Genomic DNA, 13693 nt, shown 5'->3' on the forward strand with positions numbered 1-13693 from the left:
GCGAGGGAGCTGCGGGCTGCCATGAGGCCTCCCCTCAGCCTGCTCTGCTCGGGGTTGACCAAACCCCGCCACCTCAGCCTCTACCCGCAGCCTCCCACCCCTTCCGCGCCCATCTCGCACCGCCCCGCAGCACGGCTGGGCAGGGCGATGAGAGCAGCTCTGCGGGGCTCCTCCTCCTCCTCGCTGCTCGGGCTCCTTATGGCTCCACCGGCTCCTCCTCCTCCTCCTCCTCCTCCTGCTCCGCCCGTTCTGCCGGCCGGCCGGCTCTCCCCGCAGCCGTCCCCTGCCCGCCCCGCGTCCCCTCCGCCATGCGGTGCCACTACGAGGTGCTGGGTGTCCGGCGCGACGCCGCCGAGGAGGAGCTGAAGCGGGCGTACCGGCGGCTGGCGCTCCGCTGGCACCCGGGTACGGACGCCGGGCTCAGGCGAGGCGCGGCCCGGCCGCAGGCCCCAGCCAGGCGGCCCCGGCCCCGGTCTCGGCCTCCCCGGCCGCGTGGGGTGTGCGGTGGGGCGAGAAGGGGCAAAGGGAGGGGAAGGGAGGCTCCGGGGGAGCCTCCGAGGTGCCTCCGGGGCCGGGTGGAGGCGCGGGGGAGGGTGGGCACCGCACCTGTGGCGCCCAGCGCTCGGCCCTGGTTCATTCAGCGCTTGTGATGGGGGCTGCTGCTAGGCTCTGTGTAAAATTCAATAAATTATTTCACAGATAAGAACCTAGAGAACGCCGAGGAAGCCGCAGAACAGTTCAAGTTAATCCAGGCGGCGTATGATGTGCTCAGTGACCCGCAGGAGAGAGCCTGGTGAGTCGTATTTACCTGCTGGCAGACTGCAAAATGTGCGTTTTTCACCCCCCCGTGTGCGTTTTTTCCCCCCTCTTCTTTGAATTCACCTCCTGGCCTTGCTGGTGGTGAGAGTGGGGCCTCTAGCAGCTGAAGTCAGCCTTCGTGGTGCTTTGCTCCAGCAAACCAGTAGTTGAGAGGCCTGAAGCTTCCTGAGGAGGCGTAGCTGCAGACCCACACCTTTCTCGCTGTGTTTTTGTGAGGTGGTGTAGGGCTTGGACACTGAGAACGTTCCCTGGGGACGTGTTAGTGCTGGCCTCAGTTTCCTCCTCCTAGGGTGGGAAGCAGTTTGCATGTTAACGTAGGTATCCCTCTGCTCACGTGGTATAACCCTAGTCTTTCCTACCTATGTTTCTATAACAGCCCTAATTTGAGATATGCACATGCGTCTCCTTTTAAGAGGTTGCTAAGTTAAATGCTCCGCATAACATTTTTCAAATGGGCTGAAGCATCGGTCCATCTATCTTATGCAGTCAAGAACACATAGGTACTAAGTTTGTCCTTCCTTAAAGTAGTGTTTTTCACTTGAAATATGCTAATTTATGGTGTTTTTTTGTGTGTGTGTGCGTGCGATTTTTGGGTGGTTTAGATGTTCTCCTCGTTTCTGAAAGCTCACTGAAACAGCTTGCTCAAATGCTAGTGCTAGGTTTCTGTTGGGAAATTGTTACTATAGTTATTGCAGGTAAAGTCGTAGTAGGTAAACTAAAGGTCAAGAGATATTTAAGAGATATATCAAGAGGTAGGACCCAGGGTTTTTTCTCTCTAAAAAGAGGGAAAAAAGTGCCCTCTTGGCTGCCAGGGCACACTGCTGGTTCACATTGAGCCTGCTGTGGACCAGCACCCCCAGATCCCATCCTGCTGGCCTGCTCCCCAGCCACTTATCTCCCAGGTTGTAGCTGTGTCCCATTGCTCTGTCCCAGGTGCAGCATTCATCATTTTCCTTTGTTGAACTTCATGTCGTTGATGATCACCCAATATTTTAAGGTATCTAGACCCCTCTGCAAGGCCTCTCATCCTTCCAGGCTGTCAGCAGCACCTCCCAGTTTACTATCACTGGCAGACCTGCTGGATGTGTTTCGCTCCTGCATGCAGATCATTGATAAATATGTGGAACAGGACTGGCCCTAGAATTTAGCCCTGGAGAGCACTGCTAGTGACCAGCCAGCACCCAGACACAGCCCCACGCACTACACAACCCTCTGAGCTCTGCCACTGAGCACCCAGCATAGTGTGAACCTGTTCATGTCACGGGTGGACAATTTGTCTAGAATGATGCTGTGAGGGACAGTATCAAATGTCTCCTAAAATCCAAAAAGATTAAGTCTTCCACCTTCCCTTCGTCCACCAAGTGGGTGACCTTATCACAGAAGGAGATCAAAGTACTAAGGCTGGACTTCACCTTCTTGAACCCGTGATTGACTATGCCTGATAATTTCTTTGTTCGTTAACTGACTTTCAGTAGCATCCAGGACAACCTTCTCCATAACTCTTCAAGGGTTTGAGGCTAATCTAAGGTCAACAGTTTTCTGGGTTCTCTCTCAAGCTTTTTTTGTAGAAAAGTAGAGTATCGGCTAGCTTCCAGCCAGCAGGGATCTTCCCAGACTCCCACAACCTCTGGTAAATTGTTGGGAAGGGTCCAGCTGTAACATCTCTAACTCTTTCAGCACTCAGGGTGAATCCTGTCAGGCCCCATGGACTTATGAATGTTTTGATGGTAGAGCTGTTTCAATTTTGGTGACCTCATCTGGAAAGCCAATGCTCCCACAGTCATGGTCCTCTAATTCAGAGGATCAGGCAGCCTGAGATTTGTCATTACTCTTAAAAACTGAGGCAAAAAAGGCCTTAAAAGGCTCTGCCACCTTTGCCAAGTATTAGTGTTTTCCTTAGACCTCCTCTTGCTGTTGACATAATTGAAAAAGCCTTTTTGTTGTCTGACACCACGGTGACCGGTGTCAACTCAGGGTGGGCTTTGGCTGTTCTTGTTTTCTTCCCACGCTTGCAAACCGCAGCTCTCTCATCTGCTTGTGAAGCCTGACCTGGCTTCCAGAGGTCATAAATTTTCTCCATCTGCCTTCGTCCCAGGAGGAGCTCCCTGTTCAGCCAGTCCAGGCTTCTTCTCCACTTGCTTGACTTGTGGCACAGTGGGACTTCCTGCTGATGGACTTTTAAAAGGTGGTTCTTGAACAGTGACCAGCTCTCATGGACCCTAAACCCTCTAGAGTAGATTCCCAGGGGACGCTGCTAGCTAGCTGCCTGAGAAGTTTAAAGTTTGCTCTCTCAGGTCTAGGTTGGTAACTCCACTGACCTTTTTTCTCCCCACATCAAAAATGACTCCGTTATTTCATCATGGTCACTATGGCCAAGACACCTGCCATCACCTCTCCTTCAAGGCCTTCCCTACTCTCAAACAACAGATCCAGGAGAGCACCCTTCCTGGCTGGCTCACTCGGTGCGTGTGACAAAAAGTTAATCTTCAGCATGCTGTAGGAGTTTCCCAGGCTTGCTTGTTCTGTCAGTATGATATTCCCAGTGTGTGCCTGGGAAGCTGAAGTTACCCATAAAGAGAAGGGTTACTGATCGAGAGATTGTGCTGTTACCTGTCTCATACTGGGATCTGTTTCCTTACGTTACTGATGCTATGAATTTTTGTTAGGTATGATAACCACAGGGAGGCCCTGCTGAAAGGAGGGGTTGATGGAGACTATCAAGATGATAGTCTGGATCTGCTGCGCTACTTCACTGTCAGCTGTTACTCTGGATACGGAGATGACGAAAAGGTGATGAATTAGTTCATCTTCAATGAATCAATTTAATTTTCAAGAAAAATGTCAGCATTTGCTTAGTGTTGACAAGCTATGCATGGAGTTATTGAGCACAGGTGGTATAACAAGTGTTTGTATTAATCCACACTGGTTATCTAGGCGAGCTTTGATTCCTGCTTATTAAAAATTACTTAGTCAGGATTCCTAACTGAACTGTACAACTACAGGGTTTGTCTATGTTACTTACATACACTGTATAGTGAGGCATTCCATAGCATCAGTTTGTTCAGTAATGTCTTTAACAAACTAGAATGCTTCAAGCTAAGGAAAGACAATATGATAAGAGTGCTTAGGTGAAGTGTTCTTCCAATAATTGAATTCCGTGTTGGATTTTAAGATAATCATAATTTAAAAAGCTCTAGGTGATTAGAATAACTCCTCTCAGAGAAAGTCCTTATGTCTTTGCATTACTACAGTAGGAGTGAGTTAGCAACATCTTAATTTAAAAAAATAAAGATACAATTGGGATACATTCTTAGCAAATTTTGTATTTGGAACTTCCTCAAAGCTTGGTCCTGTGTACCTAGAAACTTATCAACATCTCCTGCATGATGTAGCTTTTTTGTTCGTTTGTTTGTTCGAAGTTTAATACAGGTGTTTGAAGTTTGAGAGAGATAGATGCTGAGGAATGAGAGGATGGGAACTTTGTTAAACAGAAGGGTCTTGCTGAGAAAATGCTTACAAGGCCTTTACTTGATTGCAAGTTGCTCTTGGAAACTGTAATTTTCTCTGAATTGTAATTTTTTCTGAAATATGCTACTTAATGTAGCTGAACATCTGTGCATTTATTATTGAGTAACATAGAATGAATCATAGACTTTTTTTTTAATTAATTTCAGGGATTCTTTACAGTCTATCGACGAGTTTTTGAACAGATTGTAAGAGAAGAAATGGAGTATATGACCCAGGAAGATATTGAAGAATTCCCTACGTTTGGATATTCCCAAAGTGACTATGATACGGTAAGAACAACTGTAAAAATAAACTAAAAGTAACACAGTTGTAATTACTTTGTGCCACACTGAAATCAAAGGAAAGGCTCCTGATCTCTGAGGTGAATATTAAAAACAAATATCTACTGTCTCTTAGACCATTACTATAAAGGAAGTGCTTGCAATATGATTCATAATACTTAGGTGAATCAAAAGTGTCATTTCCTGTTGGACTGTATTAGTAGTCAGGCTTTTAGTGGTAGTGGTAGGTTGGCAAACAAACATGTCACAGGGCTAACCATCAATTATGCCAATGAAAATTAAGTGCAATGTTAAGCTTTGCTGGAACAAGGCCTTAAAAAAAAACACAAAAGGATTTTCTCTTTACATCTTGATGAGAGTAGTTCACCAGTATTCTATTGCAATATACAATACAAATAAATATACATTATAGCAAGAGATAGAGAAATAGAGAAATGTATTACTTCTTATTAGCATACAGTATTGTGCCTTATTTAGGAAAAATAAAACTCATTCACTGCATAACATAGCGTGTAGGCAATGAGATATTTGGTTGACCTGCCGTGCGAGCTCCAGCTATGATATTCCTGTCATCTACAATTATTCTATAGTAGGATTCAACTTGCAGAATATTGCATGCCTGCCTTATCTGGAGAAAATAATGCGTAGAGGACACTTGAATTCTTCCCATCTGGTTTATCAAGCATTTGTTGTATTCTATCAGACTTCTGTTTTTTAAAGGTTGCTAGTTCTTCTGCATTGAAATAGTAAAGTAATATTTGTTTTCCTTGTACTCACAAATATTCCTCCTAATTTGCTACTTCTCTCTGTCACTTTTAGTAGCATTGTACTGTGTGCTGAATTATTTATGAAATATAAAATGATACATACCTTAAAAAAGAGAAACTCTGACATTACAAAACTAGGCTGGAGTTAGAAACACTGTTACAAATCAGACTAAGAAGTGCCAAAACGGGTGTTTGAATTTGAGGAAACATTACAGGATGGCTTAAAAATTGAAATATTTCCTTGGGAGAGCATATTAGGTGTCTATGAAATTGTTGAAATCTATCTGTTGCTAGAAAAATCTTGAAACATCATTTGGGAGCTCCTTGTGTTGAAACCATGGAATAAATATGATTATAGACCAAAAATTGTTTTTAATGCTATCAACTAGTAACTGCCAAAATGGCTGTAGTTCTAGAAGCAGCATCATTATACATGTGCCTTGTCCACTCTGTTCTGGAAGCTGAATGCTTGCTTTTTTTTTTTTTTAATGGGATCTAGTGATTTTTGGAATTATTTAAGGGAAAGTAAACTTATTTAAACAGAAACTTATTAATCCTTCTTTGCTTATATTCAAAGAGACAGTCAGAAGAATTGCTGTGGCCAAATTTCTGCTCAGTGGGAGTATGGTGGGAAAAGACATTTAGAAGGGAGATACAAAAACTGTACAGAGGCTTTAAAATCTTTGGTGTGAATGTTCTCTGATTCAGCCTACAGAGTTAACTCCCAGAAAGTTTGAGAGGTGACTCAAAAAACATGAGGCAGTCAGGGAAGATATTCTTATGTCTGTGACTTAACAAGACTTCATGAGAAGAGAATAATTTTAGGTCAGTTAGATGCAGAAACAGAAGCAGTCAGCTCCAATTATATGTAGTAAGCAAAGCAAAATCCACCTGAGAGTTCAGCAAGAGCTGGTTTGTAGTCTTTTGGAGTGAGGACTGAGGTGGACTTGTATTTCAGGTAGCCGCAGAGGAGGAGGAAAATCTCACAGCTCATACAGCTGGTGAAGGGACAGGTGGTTCCTGTCATCAGCTGATGGCCTTGCATCTTTCTACACAGAAAATTCCTCCTTCTAGAGCACAAATTTGAGCTAATAGTCTATCATCACTTAGATTATTGGACAAAATGTCCAATATGTATATATGTCATAGATATATATAGCTGGATTTTAGTGGCAGCAGAGAAAAACTTCATAGCTACTTACCTGCCAGAGCCCACAGCCATGAACATTCACATGTAGATAAGCTGTTAGAAATTAGTGTTGAGGAGATAATAGCTGTAGCCCAATGAATACCAGTGACATAAGGAGAAGAAGAAATACTGGCAGAAGAGATGTGAAACTGTTAAATTGAAGAACAGGACTTAATGCTGTGAAGTGCTCCAAAATACAGAACAGTAGTGAGCAGGAATAAGTAGTAAAAAGTCAGTTTAATGGGCAAATAGTTTTTTAAAAAATTCAGACATATTTTGTTTCCCAAATGTACAAAATGCAGAAGGTTAGTAATTATTTGGAGAGGAATATAGAGAATAAAACAAAAAATCGTTATGCAACCTTACTAATTCAGTCTTTGCTCGTGAGTAGTAGAAGAAAGGAGAATAAGGAAAGATGATTTGCTGTTTCTTCTAATGTGAGAGCTGGAGGCCATCATTTTAACCTGCAGTTATATAACACAACAAAACAGGAGTAAGTGCATCTTCACATAAATCCTCGTTGAACTGCACAAGTCACAGCTCTGTGTTACTCTATATTGCCAAAAATTTACATAAATTAGGAAAATAAATATTAAACATTCACAAAAGAAAAATGGATTGAGGGCTATTAAACAGTTTCTCTCTCGTTCTGGAAGCAGAGAGAATATAGTGGGAAGAATCAATATTTTGTATTTGCCATATGTTTTTTTGGTCTTTTTGTGCTGGTTGTTGGCCGCTGATAGAAATGTACGGATGACCTTTGGTGTAATGTGATACAGTGGCTGTTACACAATACATGTGTCTGCTTATGTACAGAATGTCTGATTCTGGTTTTGCTTTCCCGTTTGAAAGGAAAAATACAGCAAAGATACGTGACTGAGCACTAGCGTTAGCATGGTCCATTCCTAAAAGGGGATAATTCTAGAAACTGGAGTTTAGAATAGTTTAATAGACAGGTTGTTGGCTTGCTGCGTTGTGAAATTTTAAAGATTTCTCTACAGGTTTCTCTAAACCTTCCTGTGATTTATTTATATTATACTCTGGGGAAGAAACAGTGGCCTGTATAGAAATCTCTATGCAAAACTGCTACAAAAGACCTTGGTGAGTTCTTAGCCCCCTCCCTAATAAAGTGCTTTGTTCTTTTTTAATTTTAACAGGTAGTCCACCCTTTCTATGCATACTGGCAGAGCTTCTGTACTCAGAAAACCTTTGCATGGAAAGAAGAATATGACACACGACAAGCATCAAACCGCTGGGAGAAACGAGCAATGGAAAAAGAGAACAAGAAAACTAGAGATAAAGCAAGGAAAGAGAGGAATGAACTGGTCCGTCAGCTGGTAGCCTTTATTCGTAAAAGGGATAAAAGAGTACAGGCTCATAGAAAACTTGTAGAAGAGCAGAATGCAGAAAAACTTAGGAAAGCAGAGGAATTGCGGAGGCAGCAGAAACTCAAACAAGCCAAGTATGTAAATGTGGAACAAATTGTTTATTTTAAACCTGGACAACTATCCATGTGGGTGCCATGTAGAGTTAGTTTCTAATGATAGCTGCAGTTGTTCTTTCAAAAATCCTTGAAAATTCTTTATTAGTCTTGGTCTCAAGTGTAACCTTTTAAAAAATTGTATTGTAGTATACCAAGCACGCTTTTGTAGCACAGAGTCAAGTAGCAATGTGCTAGTGGGCTTTGCATTGCTGTAATGTACATGGGATCGTGTAGCAGGTAAAAGCAGCTGTACTTCTTTTAGGATCGAGCAGACTTTTCCCGCTGTGAGCTTGATATTTACCATGCTGCAGTACTTTTCCTGCCTGACATTCGAGCAGGATCTGCTTATGCTGATACCTCCTTACTTGCGGTGTCAGTATGCCCACTGACATAACCAAGTACTTGCTTAGATTTCCAGGCCCTCCTGAAATACTGGAGAAGAGCAACTTATCTTTTAAATAATACAGTTTCTGTATTTCCCAGCTCATAAATGTGAAGTAGAAGTTACTGTATTACTCTACTTACAGGCTTGCTGAGCAGTATAAAGAGCAGAGCTGGATAACTATGTCAGATCTGGAGAGGGAACTGCAAGAGATGGAGGCACAATATGAAAAGGAATTTGGAGATGGATCAGATGATGATGAACTAGAAGAACAGGAGACAAAAGAAGGCATCGAAGGTATGGGGTGTGGTGGTATGAGCTGTGGCAGGTTGTTGCTGTGTCAATATTGGCTCACTGCACCTCAAGCCACAGCTTCGCAGCTCTGGTGCAAGTCCTGTGCTGTGCCTCCAACTGAGGTGTGCCAGGTTAGAGGCTGGCTTTCTGATGTTTTCCATGGAACATGAGAAGACATCAAGCTACAGCTGTTCATTTATGCTAATGTATGATTTGCTGATATGGTCTTGATTTCTCTGCACATCAGCAATACTGAAGAAGCTGAATGTTAGTATTGTGACTTTCTTGGGGTTTTAAGAGTAACTTACTCAAAAATTGGTCCTCTGACTTTGTCTCTCCAATCCCCATTTGTTTCTTCAGACAAACTGAGTGACGAGGCCGAAGAAAATGAATTTGCTGATGATCTCTACTGCCCTGCTTGTGACAAATCATTCAAAACTGAGAAAGCGTAAGTGTGTGTGTGTATGGTTGGGAATTTCTTCATGCTGGGGGCAGGGGTTGTTGCTTTTTAACTTTTAAAAAAGCCTTTTAAGGACTCGAACTTCACATCATGGTCATTGTCTTCTTTCCAGTAGAGACATTGTCAGGGTGTAATTTTCCATTCTTAGCAGGATGGATAATGGGCCAGTTATTAATTTATTTGCAAATGCAACAATATCTGCTCAGCTACCTGTAGTAACTATTTGCTGGTCTTCACAGCATGAAGAACCATGAAAAATCAAAGAAACATCGAGAGATGGTAGCACTGTTACGACAGCAACTGGAAGAAGAAGAAGGGAAATTTCCTGCATCTTTGGATGATGCAAATGGCATAGATACTAAAGAGGATGAAGAAACAGAAGAGATGCCCAAACAAAAGTACTTAAAATTATTTTTAGATATGTTATGATTAATGATTTAATTAAAACTTGAAGGGCTAAAGAGAGCTTCTGACTTAATTTATTATCATGTTGGAACTCATATCGTGAAATTCAAAATATTTCTTTGTGTAAGAGTATCAATAGAATGCATGCATTAGTATGGCTGAGTTCAGCTGTCAGATTTTTCAGATGGGAACATCCTACAGGCCCAGTGTTTTTTGATGTAGTTATGGGACTCTTTGTCAGTTGGGTGCTGGCACATGCAGAAAATGAGTGTACTTGAAATTAAATTGAATTTATTTAATAAGTTGTACAACTTCATTTTTTGACTGGAAAAACATAAAACCAACTAGCTCATTACTACCTTTCTGTTCAGTCTGAACAGAATAAGTGTTTTTCTAAATTCAATGAATAGTTAGGAGAACTGTTATTTTCACTACAGATATGAATCGTTTCCTAGTTGTGGCCATTATTCTAATACCATGTTATGATGTTAAACAAAAATATAACTTCATAACTTTCTAGAAATTGTATTCATTTTCACTTTCTTTCAAAGAGTTCATTTTGCATTCTTATCTTTACAGGCTCTCCAAGAAGCAGAAGAAGAAACAGAAAACAATGACGGTAGGGAGTCAGACTTAATGAAATTCAGGGAACTTTACAATCCTTTTTATCACATCATATGATAATATGTTTCATAAACATAACTTTATTCTGTTTGTACAGGTCCTACTGAATGTAGTGCTGGTTTCAAAAAGCTTGTGGGCTGAAGTGTAAGGAAAAGAGATAGAAAAAGTTTCAAGAAAAAAGATACAGGAAATACAGGGAAACACGCAGATAAAGAGTGAACACAAGGAATTGATAAGAAAGACGAGCAGTGGCCCTAGTGCAGTAGCAATTTAATTGTTTGGTAATAGTTTTCTGCTTTGGCTGCTAGACCTGGTAAAATGTACTGTTGGTAAATTATTTTTTTTGGCATCTTACTGACACTGTGTGGTTGTTGGAGTGAACACATCCATTCCACCTTTTGCTTGCATTGCAAACAACCAGTAATGCCACCCACCAGAACATGGGTGGCACTCTTGCATAGGTGAGCTAGAACCTTCTTGTGCAGAGAGATTCTTCTGGAAATGTAACTTCCATCCTCTGTGAAGTTTTACTGAGTGCAGGAGTCACTATGGTTTTTGTTTTGTTTTCCTAGAGGTAAATAAATAGCTTAGCCAAGTTTTTTTCAGGTAGTTTTAAGTCCACAAGTTAAGTTTTATATTGCATACTAGAGGTGGTATATGCAATAACATAGTGTTAGGTCAAACCTAATTATCTTGCTTTTGTGACTTTAGCAATTTTGTTTCAGACATGCTCAGACATAGACCTTTGCCAAACTTAGTCTTGACTCAAACTTTGTGTTCTGGTACTTGGAGAAGTTTAGCAGTGTTTTCAAAAGTTAAGGGGGGAAAATAGTGTGTTTAGCTTCTATCAGTAGAGTAATTTTGGCCCAAGTGTCCTAATGCACACATCTGGCACAAAAAACTTTAGCCTAAACGATTTGGCAAAGTTGTAAACAAAACCACTATCTTGTAATGTGAAATGGGAGCCCTGTGATTAACTCTGTAAGTAATTAAAAGCTACCTTTGTTCTTATGTTCTGTAGCTTTTGAGGCTGTTTTATTGGTGTTTCTTCCCTTCGTCACAGGTGGTCTCATCTTTCGAAAAGGGAACTAAGATTTTAGCTGTTACAGTCTCACTGAAAACACAGTGTAAAATTCAGAGGGTTGATGGCTTTGTGTGTTACACCCATGTTTTGAGGTAAATGAGTATAACAGTATAAACATAATCACTAATGAACTTTAAGATGCTTACTTGCATTTATTCTCTTTGGACAGATTTATGAGGACTCTTTTGATAAAAGTGCTGATGAGGAAACAGCTGAGCAAAAGGAGGTGCCATGTGTGGACAAGGACACAGCAGAGGAATTGGTAAATGATGGCCAAAGATGTGCTGTGTCAGAGGAAAGAAGTGCTACAGAAGATAGCAGCCAAGTAAATGAAGCACAAAGTGAAGTGAAAAGGTGTGCTGACTTGCTATATAGCAGTGATTGACATTCTATGTCATGTCTGATACTGTTAAACAAGTCTAGATTTAAGTCTAGATTTTTCACGCCAAGTAAATTGGGAGGTCTACTCCACTAAATCAGAGTTGAATAAAAATGGTACAAACCAAGGAGTGTTAGGATTTACTCTGGAAAAGGTATTAGACTGCAAATCAGTGCCACACATTTACCAGCATCTGATCCATCATCTAGCTGAATCTTCAGACTGACAGTTGATCATATAAATGACAGTTCTTTTCTTCTGAACACACTTGTGTTGTGCGAAGGAAGAACTGGGGAAATTAGGAGAAACTTTGCTTTGAAAGACTACTCTTTAGTGTTAATTTGAATATCTTGTGCACTGATCTTGCTTTCTCTTTGTCTATCAGCAGTGCTAAGCCTAAAGGTAAAAAAGCCAAGGATGCAAAAAAGTCTGTCAAGGCATCTTCAGAACACCCAACAACGGTATGTCAAATTAGTAATGCTACTAATCATGTAATTTAATTACAAACATGTAATTGCAAACAGGATTGTTGGTTTGAATTCTAGACAAATATTCTATTCCAATTTACTGCTTGTTTTTTTGGTAATTTAAACAGGTGACTTCTCTTCCTGTAATTTTTATTAGAATCTGGGATATTGGAACATCGGATCTTGTCTTTGCAGAGAAAAGTAGGACTAAATTTCACTTCTAAGAGAGTGGCAAGATCTCAGTATTCAAAGCAGTTTAAACAAACAAAAAGTAGACAAGACAGCTGTTGTCATTAGTCAGTACCGTTTGCATCTTTCCCAATATTGATGATTCCCAGTAAGAGTGAACTCTTATATTGACTAGAGCTAAGACATACTGAATTCAGTAAATTTCAGAAATGAAAGTAGTATGTGTATAGTCTTCTTTAGTCAGGTGAGATCAAATGTAATCTAATGTATCATAAATGGGATTTGCAAAGCTTTTGTTTTGTTCTAGGCTTTACTTAGCACTCCTTAAAATTCTAAGAGGCCATATTTGTAATGTTTGGTTTTTTATTGTTAATCAGTAATTGGATTTTAATTATAGAAACAAACAACTTAATCACATTTCATTGTTTAAGAAAAGCTACGTGTAACCAGTTGGTGCATTCTATTTATTATGCATTCTGTAAAAAAGTTAATCTTTTTTTTTTTCCCTTGTAGAATGAAGTTCCCATTCACTGTGTAACCTGCAACTGTGCATTTCCATCCCGAAATAAACTGTTTGAACATCTAAAATTGACAGGACATGCAAAAGCAACACAAGCACCAACTGTAAATGGAGCTGTACACACCAGAAGCAAAAAAGAGAAACGTAAAAACAGATAGAACTTAGATACAGTGACAGTCTCTGGAAACATACATAAAAAATCTCCCAAAATGGAGAAGTGTGTATTGCCTGTATTTTGAGGTAAACAGAGCAGGCAACTCCAACTTTGGAAGGAGGAAGGAAAAAAATGTAACAAAAGGAACGTCACCTTGTGAAGCAACCTGTGCTTTCGTTTGTTTTTACCAGCCGTTCTTTACTGACTGAATTTGGCTTACCCTTCCAGCAGATTTCATGCTGAAGGGGAAAAAATAGTGATTTAAAGCTAGTTGCCTTGCATTCTTGTTGAAACTTGCATGGATGCAACCTATGCAGAAGGAATAAATTATTTTAACACGTTGCTATTTTTTTTGAGAGAAAACTGATTTAAGAATGGACTCTGCTGCTTAGATCATCTGTTAAAGATGAAATATGATCCAGGACAAGGGGAAAAAACAGGCTTTTCTGCCATCCTCAGTGGCCTTTTCAAACTAATTAGCAGACAAAAGAGAAAAGAGTAAGATGACAAAGCTGGTTAATCACAGCTTTGGCAGTCCCTATTAGTTCTGTATGTGCACCTGCATGCCAGGTGTGTGTGAGAGGGACAAAAAACCTTGTTGGAATAAGTAGGGAGGAGGGGGATGAAAACTGAGAAGTTGGTGTTAATGTATGTGAGGTGAGCTGCAT

The 13693-nt window shown here is 40.8% G+C and overlaps 1 protein-coding gene across 2 annotated transcripts; it reads left to right on the forward strand.

Moving 5' to 3' along the window:
• The first annotated feature begins 169 nt into the window (after nt 1-169).
• Nucleotides 170-13371, forward strand: DNAJC21 (DnaJ heat shock protein family (Hsp40) member C21). 2 transcript variants are annotated; one of them, XM_084503982.1, is made up of 12 exons: nt 170-405; nt 700-793; nt 3486-3609; nt 4494-4616; nt 7742-8046; nt 8595-8746; nt 9104-9191; nt 9443-9601; nt 10188-10227; nt 11486-11670; nt 12084-12156; nt 12865-13371. In XM_084503982.1, the coding sequence occupies exons 1-12, from the start codon at nt 309-311 to the stop codon at nt 13027-13029; spliced, it is 1605 nt and encodes a 534-aa protein (XP_084360108.1). In that variant the 5' UTR covers nt 170-308; the 3' UTR covers nt 13030-13371. The 2 variants fall into 2 exon arrangements, with proteins under 2 accessions (XP_084360108.1, XP_084360107.1); XM_084503981.1 differs by having other exon boundaries at nt 179-405; nt 12081-12156.
• Nucleotides 13372-13693: the final 322 nt, after the last annotated feature.

This window comes from Aythya ferina (genome assembly GCF_964211825.1).
Source record: "Aythya ferina genome assembly, chromosome: Z".
NCBI classification, from domain to species: domain Eukaryota; kingdom Metazoa; phylum Chordata; class Aves; order Anseriformes; family Anatidae; genus Aythya; species Aythya ferina.